We start from the raw sequence: 22,679 nt of genomic DNA, 5'->3' as shown, positions 1-22,679 counted from the left end.
GTTATTTCCCCTTCATCAAAGGAAGACTTAATTAATTGTCATTTATTTTCAACAGCACCCAAAAATAACATAGATCAACTTTTAATCTATAGTTTTGCTTTTATAAATGGACAACATAAAACATTTTTTACCCTATTTAATCACTTAATCATCGTTTGACTAGCGGATAAAGTTATTTTGAAGTTGTAACCTTGAGATTAAAATAGTTTTTGAATTAATCAAGAGGTGGAATAAATTTAACAAAAAGTTTGAAATATAAATTTATCGTGTAATCGAATATACTATCAACCAAATAAAATATAAATTTAATTTTAAAATTAATCATGAGATCTCTCATTTTATTCCATAAATCATACGATTAGAAAATTATTTCAAATAACTATTCATAATAAGTGAAAATAGCAACATGAAAATTACTCCCTCCAATCAAAATTATCATTTGATTTTTATTTGTTGAAATTCAAACTATATGAACTTTGACTAATATTTTAAAATACTTTTTATATCATATTGACATGAGAAGAATTACAATGTGTAGTAATTTTCCTATATAAATTTTTAATATCTAATTTTTATTTTAAAATTAATCTAACTCAATATACTTTTAAAAAGAGCAATTACATTGACTTTTAAAAAGAAAATAATAAACACTTACTTTAAGGTGGCGAAAGTTTTTAAAATATCATCAAAGGATGTGGTGCAGTAGATGAAATTACTCCTCATTTAATCAGAGATCTCGCGTTCGAGCCTTGTGTATGAAAAAATTCTTTATAGGGAACACTACCCCCGAATAGGGCCATATCCAACGTGAATTCTAATTAGTCAGACTTCAATGCAGATATTGAACAACGGATGAAAAAAAAGTTTTAAAAATCTTTATTTTTATTACTCCATCGTTATGGTGGGATGTAAAAGGTCCAAGTGTTGACATCATACACGTTTCCAACAACTGTAAAGTACTATTGTAGCAAGACAAATTATTTGAATCAAATTACCCTCAATTCAAGCAATTAACTCCACAACAATCTTGACCCTTGAAGCATGAGAGGTCAAGATTTTGAACTCTTCAAAAAGGCATCGAATGTGAATAGAATTTTTTTAAAATAATGTATTTTTACAGGATTCGATACGAATATGTTAGCATAGTTGAATAGTTAGAGCAACTTAGCTTTTTCATAACTATGGTGGTTGGATCAGCTTATCGCATACCTTAACGAGTTTATCGAGTAAATATTACCTCCCAACGTCATAGGTAAATCACCTAATGACTTTTTGTTTATCTTCGTCGAGCTTTGAACCTCAATCGCTAAGATTTATAGCCGAGAAGCTCTAGAAGGCCAATAACGCACAGTTCAAAACTCGTTTAATGATAGACTCGTCCTTTCCACCTTCTCCACTTAAATACAAGACTTCTACATATGACCGGGTCTAAACCCCCGAGTTTGTGACATGTTCGTCCCTCTTATCTTCTCCACTTAAATACAAAACTTTTACCTAAATCCTCGAGTTTTTGATGTGCTCGTCCCTCTTACCTTCTTCATTTAAATATAAGACTTTTATTAGCATTTGTGACATGCGCCAAACCCTAATTCCTAAATTTATATCTCAAAAATTTTAACCCGCTCCATTAACCGTTAGTCATAAACTTACTTAGTCTTACTACAATAATGGAGTTCATGTTTTTAAAGATAGGGAGGACCACCACACAAAATCAACAATTAACAACTAGAGGTGGCATATATAAATTGGTATTCAATGAACAAACCACATGTACTTCCCACCTTTTGCATTGATATAGACCAACTACCCCAAAAAAAAAAAATTTACTCAAATAAATGCAATTTGTACATATTCAACATTTTGAAAAACCTATGTTAGTCCCAGACTCTTCAAAAATATCATTTTTGGCGCGACATAGTTGAAAACAGAGTTTGGAAAAAAAGTCGAGATCGGACTCTACAAAAATACTTTAACATTTATATAGACCTACAACCCAAAAACTTTGTATATTGATCGGACTCTACAAAAATGTCATTGTAACACATTTTTAGGTTTTCACAAAGGTGCGACTGCATTTTTAGAGAGTCGGGCACCATAGTTGAAAACAAGTTTTGGGACGGTACATGATCAAGAAGATACTACAACAAGAACAAAAGAAGAAACACAAAGGAATGATCTGAATTTTGAGAAATCAATACAAGTAAAACATAAAATGCTCATCATTATACTATAATTTGGAAGAACCAAAAAAAGAAAAAAAAATTACAAAGAAAACCAAAGTATGATCAACTAAAAATGCTAATAAAAGATAATAATAACAATAAACTCACAAAATAGAAAGAACCAAGATTATGATCTCTATACATATACTTTCTTGCAAAGTTTCAATCTTTTTCTTTGCCAATTTATTCATCTCCACAACTTTCAATCTATTCATAACCAATGAATCTTTCTCCTCTTTACTCTCCTCGTTCTTTCGTTCTGCCACACCATTTTGTTTGATACGTTTCGCGATGATCACGTACTAGCTCGATTTAGTTAATGGGCTTGAGGGGGAAAAGAGTTGAGGGAATAATAATTGTAGGACAATTTTTTGTGGTTTTCTTGAGGATGAGTTAGTGGAAATATTTGTGAAAGAATTAATAAAAGGGTGGTGGTGGTGGTGATGCATATGAAACTCCTATTACTGGTGGTAACGGACCTTCGTAGACCGGTGCTGGTGGCGGTGAGGGAGGGGGAGGAGAATTGTAGTAGTACACAGGTGATGGTGGCGGTGGTGAGGGTGATGGTGGGGGCGGGGAGTTGTAGTGGTAAACGGGTGGTGGTGGAGGAGATGGTGATGGAGGTGGCTCTATGCAAGGAGGGGGTGGGGGTGGGGGTTCTATACAAGGTACCGGGGATGGAGGTGGAGGCAAAGGAGGCGGTGGAGGGGAGGAGTATACTGGTGGAGGAGGTGAATTTGGTGGTGGAGGTGATGAGTATATGTATACAGGTGGTGGAGGTGGTGGTGAGCGTACACAATAAGGTAATGGTGATGGAGGAGGAGGTGATGGTGGTGGTGGTGGCGAGTAAACAGGTGGTGGAGGAGGTGGTGGCGAATAAACAGGTGGTGGGGGTGGAGGAGGTGGTGGCGAATAAACAGGTGGTGGGGGTGGAGGAGGAGGTGGAGGTGAATAAACGGGAGGTGGAGGTGACGGAGGAGGCGGAGGAGGTGAATAAACGGGAGGTGGAGGTGACGGAGGAGGCGGAGGAGGTGAATAAACGGGCGGAGGAGGCGATGGAGGAAGTGGTGGTGGTGGTGGTGAAGGTGAAGGAGGATTATAAACTGGTGGTGGCGGAGGCGAATAGACGGGCGATGGAGGGGGAGAAATGGGCACGACGACAGGAGGCGGAGGCAAAACAGGAACAAACTTACGACACTTAAAAGCACTACAATGTATCCTTTTAGACAAAAAGGCCTTGCATTGAGCAGCACTCCTTTGTGAAGGCCTATTCACCAAACAATTCTTTTCATCATGAAACTCCGATAATCCCAAACAAACACTCGGTTCACCACTAAAGAAATTATAGGAATACGTAAAATTCTCAAGCTTAGGAAGCTTACAAATACTCTCTGGAATTCTCCCAGATAACATATTATGTGCCACATTCAGTTGCTCCAAATTCACCAGTCCACCAAAACTCTCCGGCAACGGACCCATCAACTGATTAAAACTAACATCAAACACAGTCAAATTCTTCAGCATCCCAATCTCCGTTGGCAAACAAGAACGCAACCCATTATTCATCAAAATAGCCTCATTTAAATTACTCATATTCCCAATACTCGCAGGTAGACATCCATGAAATCTGTTACTTGCAACTACTATAACAGAAACCGGCGAATTCCCAAAATTATCAGGCAACTCAAATGCAAACCGATTATGGTTTATAAAAATAGCATCCAATGGTTTATCAAACAGCTCAGAAGGTACATTACCTTCAAACTCATTGAACCTAATATCCAAGAAAATCAACTTAGGCAAACTCAACACAACATAAGGAAACTTCCCAGCAAACCGATTATTACTCAGATCTAACTCGAACAGTATCTTCAAGTTCTTCAACTTCTTAGGTATCGTACCACAAAAACGGTTTGAATTTATGTGAAATATTCCAAGATCAGACACAAGTCCAAGCTCTTCAGGCAAATACCCAGCAATGTCACCATGGTTGAGGTCAATTCCAGCAACTGTACGTATCTTTGGGTTATCCAAAGCAGGTGCACAGAAGACACCAGTGTAGCTACATACATTAGGACCAACCCAATTGGCAGTAATATTAAAGGGATCTGAAATGATAGCTTGTTTCCATGCTTGTAAAGCAATGTAAGCATTCTTGATCCTATCATTTTCAAATACTAAAGATGGATCTATCTCTACATTTTCTCCTCTGTCACCAAATTCATCTCTGTAGTACAACAATTGACGGTGTTTGATGTACTGAGCTTCGAAGTCAGTTAAAGGACCAGATTCAGAGATTGTAAACTCAGCATTTGTTTGTTGAGCAGTAAAGAGTGAACACAAGAAAGAGAGTAACAAGATGAGTGACAAAATGGGTGTTTGCTTTTTCTCCTTCATCTCACATATGAGTCATTTGAAAATCAAGAATGCTTCTTCTTTTTTTTTGCTCAAAGATTGAATCTTTAAGCAAATGTGAAATGGGGTTTTGGGAATTTTTATTTCTAAATTTTTTTGAGGGGGTTGGAACTGGTGTTTTCGAGCAATGTGAGATGGGAGAAATGGAGATTTGTGGAGAAGAAGAGATAATGGAAATGGGGATTTTGAGATTTGAGGAGAGAGAGGTTTGAATTTATTTTTGTGATTGGGGATTTTGGGGTTGTGTGAATAAAGGAGCTTATTTTTTTTTATATTTTTTATAAGTTTGTAAGAAACAAGAAATTTCCAAAATAAAAAAAGACAGCTAAATCACAGCTCAAAGGCCACTAGATCCTCTCACTTTCTCTATTAGTTGTAAGTATGTAGTAGTAGCTATTAGTAGCTTACTCTTTTCTTTTTGGTTATAGTCCGATGTTTGATATCTGTAATAGAGAGTTTAAGTAATTTAAATTTTTATCGAGAAGTTTTATTATTCAAAATAAATACTTTTTAACCACAGCGATTCCACACTCAAGGCTCTCACTTGAAATCTATGAATAAAAATAAATGACTACTTACCACTTCACTATAATCTTTCATGGTTTGCTTACTATATTCTCCTCCTTTTTATTTTTTGAATATGTTTTCTCACTCTAATAAGTGGGTGACTTTACAATGTTGATCTTTATTTTACTAGTAATATAAGCATTAGGGTTTTGGAATAATTTATAATCATATAATTAAGTCAATAATTAAGAGCCAGAAGTTTTGTTTAAAAAATGAATAAAGCTTTTTGAGATGAATTTAGAATTATAATTGCTATGACTTTTAGCAACACGTATATAGTTGTACAAAATTTAAATTAATTTAATACTTCAATTGACATTTTTCTCTTGTTAGTTTCTCCCATGACCAAAATAGAGGTCTATTTCACACTCAACCAAAAAAAAAAAAAAAACTATTAGAGTGTAATGTACTTTCTATTCTAATTAATTATAACAAAATGCCTTCTTTTTGTTTCGAAATTTAATTAGTTTTATCACAACTGGTTTTAAGAGAAGTAGATGCAGGTCAAAAAAGAATCGAAGAAAGCGATTAAACGAAATATGATATATTTTCAATTTATTGAAAATATAATTATAAAAAAAAAAAATCGAGAATTAAAATTAAAAAAAAATAGTAGATAATCGAATATTATCGTACTAAGGATGGAGTAATAATGTAAGGTGTTAGTTTAAAGATTAGTAGGTGAAATGAGGCCGGCAATTAGTTTCTTTTTTAATAAATTAAGTTACTTTTTAGGCTTTTGGTGAGGTGAAGACAAGGTTCTTGCTCTAATTTAATTTAAAGCTAAAGTGTGGTTTGTTGGTTTTTGTATGTTTGTGTAATTGAAGTATGTTTTGGGTTAGAAAAACTAAAAAATCATCTCCTTTTTGGAACTTTTTGTGAGTGACAAAATTTCATCGATAAAGAATTGTGATGGATAGAATATTTTTTATTTTTTAATTAAATTAGTTCGAGTTTAAAAACCATCTTGGGGGGATTTTGCGGTCAATATTTTTTTATCTTGTATAAGGAGCTCGACTCAGAAGATGTTAGCAAAAAGAATCAATCTCTCACCTTCTTTATAGAATATTATAACCTGCTAACAATCTATTTTTACACAATGTAAATTCAAATAAAATTGAAATTCAGTACCAAATATTAAACAAAAAATTGAGAAACAAGATTATAAGTAGAGGTGTACAGACCAAACCATCAAATCAAATCAAACCGAAGAATTAAACCAAATTGAGAAAAAAAAAACGACTTATGATTTGATTGGTTTGACGTTTGAATAAAAAATGACCATTCTTGATTTGGTTTGATGTTAACACAAAAAAAATCAAACCGAACCTAAATCAAACCGACAATATATATATATATATATATATATATATATATATATATATATATTAGGTTGTAATATTTGTCCATTAATTGCTAATAAAATGATCTAAAACCCAATATAAACTTAAAGCCTAAATTTTTCACTCTTCATCTCACTTTTTTAGTTTCAAGAGAGTTTTCCGCTCCTCATTTTTTTACAATTAAGTTTTTTCATTAGCACATAAGTAAAAACATACTTGATCTAATCTTCAATCACAATATAATTATAAAAAATAAATATTATAAAAAATCAAAAAAATCCGAAAAAAATAAAAAAACAGACTAAAATCTAAACAGAAAAAATTAATTTTATATGGTTTGATTTGATTTATAATTTTAATAAATCAATATAATTAATTTAATTTTTATTCAATAAAAAATCAAACTAACCCGACATATGTACACTCCTAATTACAATAGTGACAAAATGTCAAAAGAGAGGGATTTTGTGTTAGGCCAAATTAATGAACTGTTTTTGGCAATAACGTAACGCGTAACAACAACATATATTATTGACTTCTCAATTCTTCTAACAGTTGTTATACTTCCCCATTACAATACTTCGTCTAATTTAAAAGAAATAAATTTTATCTTAATATACATCTATTAAAAAAAAACATAAATTATATTTTATTTTTTATATTTATCCCACTAAATTATCAAACTACTCTTGAAATTATAGCCACATTAAAATACAATCAATTAAGTCTCTTGAAATTTATATCCTAGAAAGTGTAAATAAGGGATTAAATTAAAAGAATTTTTCAACATATCACTTCAAAAATGAACAATTCACTTATTTTAGATATTTAAAAATAACTTAAAACTTCATTTATTTTGGATTAGAGAGAGTAATAATTACTCAGTTTTTGTTTTGAGAGAAAATAAATATTTAATAATTATTTTAATATCAATATATAATAAAAAGTTGTTATGAATTAATATATATAATAAGAACAAGAAAAATAAGAGAGAGAAGAGACAAGCTATTATTTCTTGTATTGAGGGATTAGAGATTACAACAAAGGAAACTTTTTTATTTGAGAAAAAATTAACTTGGTTCTAAAATTAAAATTCCTTACTTTTCTTTTAATTAACATATAAACAAACATTTATTATAATATAAATATATTTATAATAAATATTTTTTAAAAAAATTTATATAATTTAAATTTCGAGAAGCAAAAATTGATAGATAATTTAAGACGAAGCGCGTCTTTTAATTTGTCGTTACATGCACCATTTTTGGAAAAGAATTGTACGCGGTAAACATTTTCCGTAAACTAAGCAAAATAGAGGCAATTTACTATGTATTATGAGAGAAATTAGTAACTAATATCATTAGATTATAGACTTTTAGTGAAGCACTTAAATGTTCTTTTTGGCTTTTTATGATGGTGGCATCATGTTGGGTTATATTTACCACTAATTATTTTATAAATATATTCACTTATATAAATCTCGGATAATTTCAGTAATATTATATAAAATTTTGGATAATTTGCTAATTAAGTCTTATCTTAGAATTTCGAATTGGTGATACGTACGTTAAGCAGTGATACATATGGAGTAGTGATACATATGTATACACTAGTGATACATATAGCATATGTATCACTAATAAATATGAGATCCGGGATTTTATGTAATTTTTTTAAAATATTAAGGGATATTGTATAATATGGTGTCTTAAATATGAGATTTGTTTAATTTTTCCTTATAAATATTTATTAGTTTTCATTAGCACATATAATTTTATTCACTAAGATTTAATCTAAATAAAAGAAGCTATCTAATATCTTTTAAAGTATTAAATTTTATGATTTTCATGACACATGATCAAAAGTCACGAGTTATGACTACCTTTTATAAAAATACAAAATATAATTGCATATGATATTCTTATTATTTGAGGATTTTTTTTTAATACATACATATACATATAACAGTAAACTTATTTCATCGGACCGTCGAAATATTAAAATTCTCCTCCAACTTCATTTATCACTAATTTACCCTCCATAATGTCTATTTCAAATTAAACTTTCTATCCACTTTCAATAAGTCAGAAGAGAGTTTAAACAAAGTAATCATTACTTCATCATGATGAAAATGACCAGAATTAGTTAAGAGAAACTTAAGAATTGACACATATTAGCTTGAAATTGAAGCTTTATCAAACATCAAGTAGTAAGAATAATTTGGCACTTGGGCTTGCCGTGTACGTTGTAGGTGCACATTATCCTCATCATATTTATTTGTGGAAAATTAAAATTAATAAATTTAAAATTTTATCTTTTAAAAAAAATATTATATTCTAAATTGATACTTTATTTTATATCAAATAAATTTTTTAAAACAAATACAATTTGAATTATAAATTCTAGATGCGATCAAGTTCGTACTATAGATCTCTAGCTCAGCTCCTGATTTGGATGTGAACTTTATTTGATTTTTTTTTTCTTATGAATAAATAATTTGAGTGAATATTATTATCACTTGTAATACTAATCATACAAGTTTCAATATTTTCTAGTTATATCAGATGTCTAAATTTGAACTTTGACTCGCATGTATTTGAAGACGAAAGTTGTAAATATACCTACCTTATTAATGTGTGCATTAATATACATACACATACACATACTCTCTATTTTGACGGTTGTTTTAGTTAAAAAAAAAATAATTTTTAAAAAATTACTGTTATTTTAAAAATTTAAGATTAAAGTTAATAAGAACTTTTTGTGAAACAGTTTCAGCTTACTGAGGATATGACCCTAGATAGGAAGGCGTGGACGTCGAGGATTAGGGTAGAAGGTTAGTGTTAGTGTGTGGGTTGTAGCTAGCAGTCAGGAGAGTTCTTGTGTAGTCGGATTTAATAATCATAGAACAGTGTACATAGGTGTCTTTGATATGTGACTGTATGTCACTACTAGGTGGGTATCCTATTTTCTATTGTTTAGTTCCTATTTTCTTATTCTGTGTTGTTCTTATTTTTCGTATTTCATATTTCTATGATTTTATTCTATTATTTCCTATTCTTTATTTCGATTATGTCATTCATCCCCTTGTTTATTATCCTTTATCTTGAGTCGGAGGTCTATCGGAAACAGCCTCTTTACTTCTTCGAAGTTACCGGTATGGACTGCGTACATCTTACTCCCCAAACCCCACGATGTGGGAATACATCAAATTTTTTATTGTTATTGTTGTTAATAAGTATTTTTAATTACGCCTTTAACTAAACAGGTCATATAATAAATAAAATTATATTTGTATTTATTATTTTTTTTAGTGAGTGTGAATTGAGCCGACGGTATCCCAAAAATAGTCTTCCTACTTTATAAAGATGGTGGTAAGACCTACATCTATCTTATTCCTATCGGATTATCGAATTTTATTGTATTAAATATTTTTTTTCTTGAAATTTTTGTGAAAATTCGTAGCTACTACAGTGCGTACTAAATAGATTTACACCTCACAATGACTCATAAAAGTTACAGAATAAAAAATTATACGATAAACTTGACTGAAAAGGAAATAGATAGAAGAAATTTTCTAATATTTTTTTGAGATATCATATTTAACACGTTAACTCAATCGATCGAAAGAATCAGGTTAAATTTAATTTTTGATCTACCTTAGATACTATTACTACATCAACTCAATCACTTTTACTAATAATAAATTTATTGTTATTGAATATGAACGAAATTAAATCGACAGTTAAAATGAGACGGAATGAGGGTATTATATGCAAGTTGCAAATGCATGGATAAGAAAGGGGATTTTTGTTAAAGGTTTATGTGGGACCCATACCTGACGCGTCTTGTACAGCTGGAACGCCGCTTTATTAAAGATTCAAATGGGACCCACCTTCTGTGGTGCAAAACGGGGTTATCTATGCCACCTGAAATACCTCTTTTTAAAAAAAATATATATATTTAAATACTCAAATTATTTTAAAATAATTAAATTTGTATATTACAAATTTCATTTCAAAGAGTGATGCTCTTAACAATTTCTTTTTAAAGTTCAAATTTGTGATTTTTAATTAATGATAAAGGAATCTCAATTATTCTATTACGATCAACCTTCATTGTAAGTAGGGGCGTGCACTGATTGGTGCAGTTCAATTTTGTATATTACCAACCCGATTTATCGATTTTTGATTTATAAACACGCTAAATAATAATCAATTAATAAAACATTTGTTATCTGTTTTTGATTAATCATTAACAATCTTTTGATTTAACTTTTATGAAAATACTTCATGTTAATTAGTTGCAACGTCAAAAACATTATCCGTATTAGGACGTTCAAACATCTCCTGTTCTTATGTTTGAATCATCTCAATCTCGCTTTCCACATCCTGTCCTTCGCAGAAGTAACTCCCACCTTGCCTGGTTCTATCTCTTGAAGTATAACCACATATCAATCATAACATCCTCATTTTTTCAACTTTTACTAATTGTAAATTCATTTAAATTTGCACATATCATAAACTATTTTTGAGCGAGACGCCTCCTATTAAATTTATTCCTTTTAAAACACAAAAATTAATAATTAAAAAATTTTAATCATCTCATCACGAACATCGTTGCACCAACTAGGCCTAGCAACAACAAATACACTATGAAGGGAAGTCCAAGTCAATAAGCAATATGCCACGTTGTCAATCCAATGACGTTTTGGTCAAGATAAAACTTGACAGCTGGCACTGCCAGCTGTATTTAACATGCAGCAGCCAGCATGGCGTATTCTGTTTTCCCGCCGTACTCATCCTTATCATTGTCACGGAAGAGTTTAAAGAAGAATGACTTCTGTTTTTCTTTTTCTAATATTCCGTTAATTTTAAATTTTTTCTCTTTTTTATCTTAAATTTTGTCATTATTTAATCAGATATAATATTTAAGAAATAAGTATTAACTTTGTTAAAGTTACAAAATTACTCTTCTTAAAGAAAAGAGTAATAGTATTTAAAATCAAGTGAAATCACTTTTAATTATAAAAATAAATAAAAAAGGAAGTAACAGTATTTAAAATCAAGTGGGAACACTAAGGGTAAAATTATAATTGTATCTTTAAAATCTTACCAAATAAGGAAAGACGATATTTTTTTCGGGACGGACCAAAAAGAAAATGACGACACATAATTTGAAACGAAGAGAGAATATATTATCTTCGTTCCATTTTGTATGTCGTTATTTGACCGAAATATGAAGTTTAAGTAATAAGTGATGACTTTGTAAAATTTATAAAATTATACCTTTTAATGTTTATTTTTTAATTGTCTTTTTTTAATAAGTGGAACCCACTAAAAATAAAATGAGAATGATCTCATTAAATAATTTTCAAATAAGAAAATGTGACATTCTTTTTTAAACGAACCAAAAAGAAAATAGCGGCACATAAAATGAGACCGGAGAAGTATTATATTTGAGACTGTATAGTTAAAAGATATTTTAATATATTTAACATAATTTTAATTTAAAATTACATGATTCCAAAGTCTTTATTATTTTCTTAAATTTTGAATCAAATTAAAATAGGTAATTATTTTAAAATGAAGGAAATATCTAAAAGTTCGTTTGATATACGAGATAAGATACGATATTTTAAGATTAAACTTGAGATATATTATGTTTGGTAGACTTAGGATAAGTTTATATAGTCTTATTGTGTATAGTATTACTTTATCCTAAATTTAATTTTGAAATGTATCTACTTATTTCATTCAATTTGAAAATATCTTATCTCATATATTGCATAGGATAAATTGGTTCAGGAATTATATCACAAGGTGGTAATCGCAGGATAATTTAGTCTCCATATCAAATAACTCCTAAGTAATATATATTTGACAGGATACCAAGGTACACATAATTTTTCGTCCTAATTTTTATGGCACAATAAAATTTGATAGTTGATTAATTTTTTTTCGTTGATCAAAATTCTTTTTTGTGCCTTTTAAATTATTATTTATTATAATTTATGATATTCTTTATGTAGTTTTCTAAAGTATCAATTTCATTTATTTTTAAAAAAAAATTTCACGTCTGAATTATATTCAATGTTTAATAATTTGAATCTCAAAATTTTAGCCGTGTTAGGTGACCTTCATTCATTTCTAACAGTGTTGTTAAATTTTGAATACACTTCTATTTTGACATAAATGAAATTATCCTATCTTTCATTAGAGGTTTTTAAGTTTGATTTCTAAAAAGGATAAAAATTTCAATATACACATGGTATTTTTTTCTTAGATATTTTTATTTGATGTAAATTTAAATTAATTAAGCAAGTGAATATAAAATATATTATTTAATTAATATTTTTAAAGTTGGGCAAGTAGCTAGCATTGGTCAAAACTCAAGATAAGCATATAATGCCAGCAAAAGCAGAAATGTTTGGTTGATGTAAAGTTGGGGACAGTTACTTAATTTAAACAGTTAGGTATAAAAAAAAAAAAAAAAAAAGAAACAGCCACAGAAAGAAATATCTAAAAAGGCTAAAGTAAATAGGAAAAAAAAGTTAAGTAAACAAAGAAGACATTGGCGAAAAAGGAAAGAAGCTTCATAGAGAAGAAAGCACATACGTAAGTTTGGGAAATAAAATATTAGCAACGGGAATATATATATATATATATGGTCATGCATTATGAATTCTCCTAATAATAAAAAAAAAAACATCGTTTTCACTCCAAATTATATTCGAAAAGTCGAAGCCACACCTAAATTATACTAGTGACCTATTACACACCTAAACTATAAAAAAATGAAACTATTTACACCCTGTCAGACTACCACCACTTACATGTGGTGTAGTGTTTTACACGCGCTGCCACGTCAGCACCACGTCAGTAAAAAATATCATTTTTTTATAGTTAAGGTGTGTAATAGGTCACTTATATAGTTTAGGTGTGGATTCGACTTTTCGACTATAGTTCGAGGTGGAAACGATGCCTTTTCCCTTAATGTTTTTAGCCGTTTACTTTTATTATTTAACAGGCTGGACGCGCCTAAAATAACTGTAACACACGCGCCTTAGAATGGGGGCCGTAGGGAGGTAATAATATCACTTTTATATAGTTAAGGTGTGTAATAGGTCACTTATATAATTTAGGTGTAACTTAGATTTTTTTTATATAGTATGGGATTGAAATGATGTTTTTTCCCAATAAAAAATTACACATTAATATATAACATTCAACGATATAATTTAATGATCTATAACTGAATCCCAAAATATTATATAATGCAGGAGTTTTTTCTTCACAAGCAAAATTATACGGGCACTATAAAGAACAAATGTGTATTATTGGTGATAATAGTAGTAGTGTGAACTTAATAAGTCACGATTCTTTACAAGAAATTAAAAGATTAGACATGAGCCTCATGCATATGGGGTTGCAGGAGCTTTAGGAAGAGAAATAGAAAAAAAATAGTACAAAAATTTCTTTTTACTAATTTAATCTTATATATATATATATATATATATATATATATATATATTCTATCAATTTATAGCTTAGTTATAAGTAATAAGTTTAATACAATTAACACAAACTTTCAACAACAACGAAATATTTTATGTATTTTTATAAAGTGAGGTATGAAAAAGATAAAGCGAACATATCACTATTTCAAATAATATAAAAAAATTGTTTTTAATAGACTCCGACTTAAGAATTAACACAAACATTAAATTGAAAATTATAAAGCCTCGGATTTAAATTTCTCAAGTAGAGATACTAATTGATTTCTTCTTACATATTTTAGATTTTAGTTTCATAAAATTAAAGGGCTATTACCTATTGCTAATAAGACGTGACAGGTTAATATTATATCTCATAAAATAATCAAAATATATAAACTGACTCGAACATATGATAATAATAAAAAAAAATAGTAAAAAAAACATAGAGGAGCCTTGACATTTGACTTTATTTGAGATATTGTGGTGTCAAGCAATGTTCACGATATTCTTGTTCTTGGTTTTGTTTTCGTCGGTAGAGAGAGGCAATAGGTAGGCAGCCTTTCAATTCCAAAACTATATTAAGTAATTTTTGCCACACAATTTTGGGTCCCATTATTTCACACACAGTATTAATTTCCGTATGATTCTTTGGCTCCCACTTTGTCTTTCCCTTCTTTTGCGGTAAAGTAAAAAAGGAAAGTTTGGTGTAACGGTTTAATTTGCTAGTGATATTATTTGTTCCAAATATAAATTTATATGATTTTAAAATAGCTTTGAAATCAATTTGTAACGCTTTAATTCGCTAGTGATATTATCCATACTGTGCCAAGACTTGCACGATTTTTAAACGCGTCACTAGAGTGAAAGACCTGTTTACTTATTACCCAACACAAAAGCGGATCTAGAATTTAAAGGTTGTCGTTCCCAACTTATAATTTTTACCACTAGACGAATAACACACTTTGTTTGTGGGTTCCCAACTTATAATTCTTATATATTTACTAGTTTTTTCAATTTAAATTCAAGAACCGGACGAAAGTTATGGGTTCTCGGGAAGCGGCACTTTATGTTGTGCATCCGCCCCTGACCCAACATCTTTCTTATATGTGAAATTCCTTATCCTGAATTGGAGTGTTATATTTGGTGCACTAAAGCTCCCATATGTCGTATCTGTGTGATTTGGAGAAGGATCGAAGCAAAAATAAATGAACTGATAAAATCCGATTATTTCATTGAATACTTGTTATCTTCAGAGAATAAATATATATCGTCATTATAAGGAAACACTTGTTTCTGAAGAAATTTATCGAAAATTGGCACTATAATGCTATTCAGAGTGCATACTAACACAAACGATTTTCTATTCAGCAAGACTCGAATTCAAAACCTGGAAGACGATGTAGAAGCAAATTGATTTTGCCCATAACGAATGATTATGTCCTAGACCTTCATTCTATACTTTTCTTTTTCAATCACAAAGTAATGAAAAGACTTCTTGCATGCATGTGATACTAGGGAATATAATATATTAATGGATTTTTTCTTAATTAAGATCAATTAATCAACTTTAATAGTAGAAAAGAAGAAGAATATAAATCTAATATTAGTTCATTAATTGAAATAATTGACAACAAATTAAGGATTAGACATTTCCTGTGCCTCCTAGTTGTTCTAAGCTGGCAAGTTGACATTTCTTTTTTTCTTTTATATTTTATAATAAGTTGAGAAATGAAAAACGTATTGCACCTGGAATTTTAAATAAGAAAGTATGCAATAACATGCTACATTTAGTTAAAATATACACATGATATTAAAAAATTGTAGACAATATGTGTGTCTAAGTTAAATTGTATAATAAATAGTTTGTCACATAATAACGGGGCCAAAGTTAGGATACAGATAGACTATGTTGATCGAATTCAATAATTTTGATTTTAGTTTATTCAAGTTAAGAATAATTAATTTTTTATTCTATTTTAAACATACAGTATGATTGATATACATAAATTACTTTACTATTTCATTAAACGGCTATTTCTTCCTTTAAGATAAAATATTCTCTTCCAAAGAAACACGTATTCCTTCTTTATTTTTTCATATAATAATAAATTAATATTATTAATAATAATTGGGGGAGTTTTTTACTTGTTCTAGATATGTTTAAAAGTTCAATTAAATACTTTAATAAGTAAAGAATTTGGTAGAAGTATGAAACTAAATATGTTACAAAATCAAAGTACAATAATGGAGTATGGATTAATTGATATCTCTAATAACAGACAAAAGAATATAATTATATTTCTAATTCATTGAACTTGAATAATCCCATTTTATTTTTTTGATACATACACAATCATCTTTAGTGTACATAGCATTATTCCCATAATATCCTAAAGTTGTTGAATGCATGTGGAAGTTGCTAAGAACTGAGAGGATATAAGCCCATACTCCTTTGTCAATATTAAATTAACTAGCGAATGGAACAAACTCTGTCGCCAGTTATCTATCATAAAATGCGCTGATCGAGGAACGGAGGATTAGTCTCATAGCTACAGGCTGTGGGGATACCTTCGAAATCAAAAAAAATTAAATTAAATTAACTAAAAATTACACAAATACACAACTTATGTTTCCAATATAACAAAAAATTCCAACTCCCTAAACATATTATAAAAATCCCAACATATACACAACATTCCCTAAACATATTATAAAAATCCCAACATATACACAACATTCCCTAAACATATTATAAAAATCCCAACATATACACAGAATGCTATATATTTGTCGGCTATGTTATGGATATTAATAGAGAGAGAGAGCAAAGTAATTTTAAAAGTAGGAGAGAGTGTAATTACTTTCAAAAGGATTGGTATTTATGTTATTTATACAATTAACTAACACCTAAATCCATCACCAAATAGTAAAGCTGTCAATACGGGTCGGCCCAGCCCACACAGGCTTTGAGTTTGACGGGTCAGGTCGGGCTGGCCCATCAAAATGATGGGCCAAAAAACACCAAGCCCATACCATTACTCTTTAGGTTGCGGGCCTCACTGGCCAACCCACTTTTAAAAAAATAATATTTTATAATTTAATTTTAGAATAATAAACATAAATATTACCAGACAATATTACATAGTGTTAATACTTGTTAATCAAGTCTCCGACACCCAAAAAATACTCTTAATAGCGAAATTAAATAACTTTTGACATGAAATCCATCGAACCATATAAGAATACTAACAAACAATCTAAATATTTGCATGCATTTGACTGACGGACCGACCCACGGGTTAGCTCAACCCATATTGCTCAAATCCCACAAACCACGGACTTATCGGGGTCGGACTAAAAAGCTCTGTTCTTAAATGAGCTACAAAAATTAAAGTCCAACTTCATTAAATTAAAAGTTGGGTTGGACCGGCCCAACAGGCCTGACCCATATTGATGGTTGTAGTTGAGTTGATCATATTGTATTATTTTCTAATCAAGAAATACATACAATTTAAAATCAATGAGTAATGGATGCGCCTCTATTATTCTTTAGTCCTTAATTAATTGGCAAGTTTTTATCTAGGGTTAGATTCGAGCTTATGACATGCGCTTAAATCGCGATTTTTATTTTTGACATATAAGATACTTATCGAAAATTCTACTAATCTACATATCACGCATTGCGTTGTTACCACAAGATATCCAAATATAGTTATAAGACTAAAGCATCTAGTGTCCTGGTGTTGAACTATGATCAAATTTGCTACGACACTCTAACTTTTCGGAGGTCCTATTACCCAGTGGCGGAATTAGAATTTTCACTAAGGGGGGTCAAAATCGAAAAAGTAGGCGTACGAACTAGCCGAAGAGGGTTCGATATCAATTATATATACATAAAAAATAATTTTAACTGTATATAAATAATATAAATTTTTGTCGAAGGGGATTCAGATGAACCCCTTTATGATAAGGTGGCTCCGCCATTGCTATTACCCCCATGAACTAAATTAATTTAGCGTATTTTTGTCATTCTTTTAAGCTGACGTGACACCTTCCTTTGGCGTGGACTCAATTTTATGTAATAAAGGTGTCATATCAGCACTAAAGGGTAACAAAAATATACTAAAATTGAGTTCAAGAAGGTAATAGGCTCTCTGTGAAGTTAAAGTATGTCGTAATAACTTTGATCATAATTCGATGGGGGTACTGAATGTTCATCTCTGGTTATAATATTGTATATTTTCATAATGATTTAAAGAATCAAGAAAATAACACAGGAGGGGAATAATAAAAACAGCCAAAAAGATGAAAGAAGAGTATCGCCAGCTAAGTTTAGCAACCAAAAATTTGGAAATTCTTGTTTGATACCTTAGGGGAATCAAATGATTGGGTATGATTGGAAGTTTGGAACATTCTTTTATAAATTACTATGTTAAATTAAGGAAAAAAAATAATAATTTATGAACTACTTTCAAATTATTTGTCTCATGAATTTTTGACCGAAAGATAAACAATAAAAGCAGATATATAGGATAATATTTTCTAACACAGTGGAGAAGTAGTTGTTTCTTCATCTAGCTGTAAAACACCCTTTATTCTTGGGACCATATATAGGTGACAAAATTAATTTATGTTTTAGTAATGAACTAACTTCTTCGTATTAGTGACGAAATTAATGTTTTTATTGAAAGGTTCAGAAGTATATATACGAATTAATCGAAAGGGTATAATTTTTCGTTGAATTTCTTGAATTATGATGTTGAGTATTTGCACTTTTATTTGATCTAATTTAAACGGATTGAATTATGATTCGTTTGTTGAATTGATTCAAACGGTCAAACTTAAAATGATGCACGTTTTACAAGACTTTCAAAATCCGTTTATTTGAAAAACGCTTCTAGAAAAATTATTTTTTGGAGAATTAATTTTTGTTTTTGATTAATCAGTTTGAAAAAACTTTTGTCAATGTTAAAGTCAATTTGTATTTTAGTCAAAGTTCTAAAACGTTTAAGAGGAAAATTATATTTTCAGCTCCTGAAAAATAATTCTGCCACTATTTAAATGTTTTTCCCCTCAAAATTTTACGAAACGTCAAGATTTTTCAGAAGCTTTGCCAAACAGACTATAAATCATTGAGTGGAAAATGGATCAAATAGTGTAACCCTGATGTGTCAAATTACAACCTAAATTCAAACATAAAAAAAAATTAAATTTAGTGATAAGAAATTTCAAACAACTTAAAGCTAATTTCAAATCACATATCCTAATGCTGTAATTTGAAATCATGACATGAAATTACATGTTCAGACACTTACTTAAGAGAATGAGAGACTTGATCCTGTCAGGAATATATTTAACTCATTATTTAATTTATCATGATACAATTTGTAAACACCTAATTTTTGATCAAAACCTAATGTTTTACGTCATTTTTAGTGTTTAATATATATATGTATTTTATTTTTTAGGTTTAAGTTAGATATTTCAATTTTATCTTAGTTAAACAAAGTTTGTTTTAAAATTTTTTGAAAACTACAAAAATAGAGTCACATTTTTAAATAAGTTTTTATTTTGTTGTTTATTTATATATTTTAGGAAAAAAGGAAATTTTCTAAATTATATTGGTTTTCTTCTTTTAACTTTTAATAAATAATCTAATGATTGTAGTATTATTTTAATCATATTTCTAAGACTAGTTATTAAGTTATTTTATATTTTATTAGTTTTAAATAGATTTTAATCATTTTTATTTTATTTAAAATATTAATAATAATAATAATAAAAAGAAAAAAAAGACCTAAACTACCCAAACCACCCCACAATTCCCACTTCCATTCAACCTCTCCCCCATTTCCTCCACACAAACACACGATACATACCCATATACATATATACACACAGAAGGCACGGATGAGAGGAGGAGAAAAAAACAAAAAGCAAGAACAACAGAAAAAAAAACAGAAGAGGAATAAGTGAGAAAAGGATTGAAAAAAACAAAGAAAAATCAAAGGAGAAGAGGAAAAGAAATTCGGGTTTGGAGTTTAGGATATCTGTTTGAGTTTTTTGGTTCGACATAAAAGTTTCTCTTTTGATTTAGTTCATCATACATGTTTTTATTTGATCCCATACTATTTATTTTACAAGTTTTATTGTGAATCAAATCACGAATAAAGTTGTTTAGTTAGTTTCGTGTGTCATTTAGTTTATGTGATTTGATTTATTATGTCACTATTCATTCTTGATATAAGTTGTACGCTTAAGTCACTCTTGATCACTTTAAGAAAAACATAGTTGTTATTATTTGGGGCTAATTTGTGTACGAATGCTTCCTTTCTAACTATGTATATCAATTAATAAATATCTTGATAACTACGAATTTAGTTAACCCGTTTGTTAGCAACTGTAATAGCTTACTTTCAAATATAGTATATATTTTTTTGGCTATGTTACAGTAAAAAATTTTATTAATTATATTTACTGCTTTGTCATTAGTTTTGTAAAGATTAAATGCTCAAGTTTCTATAGCTAATAGTTATATAATAGTCTACTTAGTCAAAAAATAATGGGTCAACCCTTTATTAGTTTTAACATCAATAGTTTAATTTAGTTTTTTTTTTTTCTGGAAATGTGATCATTTTAGTTGAATAAAAAATTTAATTGTTTGAATTTGGAAAATAGCTCCAATACGTGCACTTCTAAGAGGCACTTGGGAGTAGGATTGGTACTAAATATGTATAATATAAGTTAATGTAGAAATGTAATATGTAAATGATGGTAGTAAAATTTGAAACTAGTAAGACCCGTCCCTGGACTTTAATTTTATTTTGTTGTAAGTTAGAATGTTTAACAAGTTAATCCCACGTGATTTTCAGTTTGTGTTTTTCTAAAAAAAAAGAAATAGATTGTTTGAGTTTTCTACAGATAACATGAAATGGATTCTGAACTACACATTTTTTTTTTTCAAAAAAAATAAAATCATTGTCATGCATAATTTTAAAAGGTGCAATTCTTATTATTATCTCAAGTGGGTTCTCTCAATGATTTCTTTTCATGTCTACGGTTTCGATGCCTTGCGTCTATTTAATGTTTTGGGATTACAATATTAAATAATGGTTGGGCTTGGAACGGTTCCTAAGGTCTAATCATTATTTAGTGTGATGTAAATAAGGTGGTTGTATCAAGATCCCTCGCACTAAAGAAAATAAAAAGAGAGGGAAAATTCGTTTGTAAGGGAGCGAGCTTGTAAAAGATCGAGTTTAGATTTTGATCAAAAGAAAATTTAAAGTTTAACATACAAGAGAAAGTTAACGATGAAATTGGAAAGCCCTGTTACTGACCATTCGTTATAATAAAATTTAACATACCATTTCAAAGCCGATCTAATCGTGACGGATAAGTTTTTAAGCATGTTAGAATTTTGCTTAGATTTGAAAAACGGGACGACTCATAAATGCCTCAAAGGCATAACAAATGTATCAAAACTTGTGGTAAGGCCGAAAAGTACTACTATCAGTAAGCCACACATCAATATAGTAAATAAATTCAAAATAAATTAAAAAGGGGATAGAAATCACTTTTAGGCTAACAAATATTATATATCCAAAAGGTTATTATTTTTAAGCCAGACATAAGTCATTAAAGCTACCGTGCTAGAACCACGGGACTCTAGGGGTGCCTAACACCTTCCCCTCGGTCAACAGAATTCCTTATTCGGATTTCTAGTTCGCAGATAAAAAAAAATAAAAAATAAAGAGTCATTTCCTTTTGAATAAGGATTCAATAAGGTGACTTGGAACACCCAAACTCAATTCCAAGTGACGACTCTGTAAATAAAATAATCCTTTTTCAAAACGTCACTTTAATTGGAAAAACCCATTTTCTCTAAAACCAACTCCCTAGCGGGGTCGGATGCGGTGAAAAACAGGGGTGTGACAGATGGCGACTCTGCTGGGGAACATAACTAGAATTCGAGCTTTTATATTGACTTAATTGGCTTTATTTAATTTTGATATTGTATATTGTTGGCCTAAATGTGTTATTTGCCTACATGTTCAACTGCTTTGATATTATTTGAATTGCATTATAAACTGTTTTCTTTCGCGCACCCCTCTGAGTCTTCTAAGATACTGTATATTCGGAGATGCGGTATACGCTCCCGAGCTTGAGATACCAGAGATGCGGCATTGCTCCTAGAAAGGATTCTGTAGTCACCCATGATTTAGGATGGGAAGGGACCAACAGTGAGGCCGGAAAGCCCTGCTACCGGTAAAGCTGTCCCTTGCCGACTCGAGTTGTCCGCTCGTTTCATAGACAGTCTAGATACCTAACTCCACCAGTTTAAACCTAACATAACTGGAACTTAGACATGACTATCCCTAATAGACTGCGTTTTATTTGTATCACGTGTATTTTTGACTTAGTGGGGCTCGACCCTGGGGTTGGGTCCGTCTAGGTCAGGTGTCACCTTTTGAGACCATCATGTACATTTTATGTGCTACTTGTTGCATTATAGGAAATGTCATATCGAATGTGGACCGGCTTTTAAGTGAATTAATTGATTTAAAAAAAAAGGGTTAAATAAAAATTTTTAAGGGTTTATTTTAGAAAATATATAATATTTTTACATAGAACTTT

At 30.0% G+C, this 22,679-nt stretch overlaps 1 protein-coding gene across 2 annotated transcripts; it reads right to left on the bottom strand.

The window, feature by feature from the left end:
* Window positions 1–2,195: 2,195 nt before the first annotated feature.
* On the bottom strand, window positions 2,196–5,004 carry LOC124885102 (leucine-rich repeat extensin-like protein 4). Of its 2 annotated transcripts, XM_047396531.1 has the most exons (2): window positions 3,267–5,002; window positions 2,196–3,233 (listed from the first exon to the last, which is right to left on the bottom strand). In XM_047396531.1, exons 1-2 carry the CDS (start codon window positions 4,617–4,619, stop codon window positions 2,640–2,642), a joined length of 1,947 nt encoding a protein of 648 aa, XP_047252487.1. In that variant the 5' UTR covers window positions 4,620–5,002; the 3' UTR covers window positions 2,196–2,639. The 2 variants fall into 2 exon arrangements, with proteins under 2 accessions (XP_047252487.1, XP_047252486.1); XM_047396530.1 differs by having other exon boundaries at window positions 2,196–5,004.
* Between the last annotated feature and the right edge of the window lie 17,675 nt (window positions 5,005–22,679).

The sequence above is a fragment of the Capsicum annuum genome, chromosome 9 (genome assembly GCF_002878395.1).
Source record: "Capsicum annuum cultivar UCD-10X-F1 chromosome 9, UCD10Xv1.1, whole genome shotgun sequence".
Taxonomy (NCBI): domain Eukaryota; kingdom Viridiplantae; phylum Streptophyta; class Magnoliopsida; order Solanales; family Solanaceae; genus Capsicum; species Capsicum annuum.
Note: the sequence above shows the minus strand (reverse complement) of the source record. Positions and strands in the feature narration are given on the sequence as shown.

Coding starts and splice junctions, on each gene's coding strand:
- LOC124885102 (XM_047396530.1), bottom strand. CDS start 4,619: ATGAAGGAGAAAAAGCAAACACCCATTTTGTCACTCATCTTGTTACTC.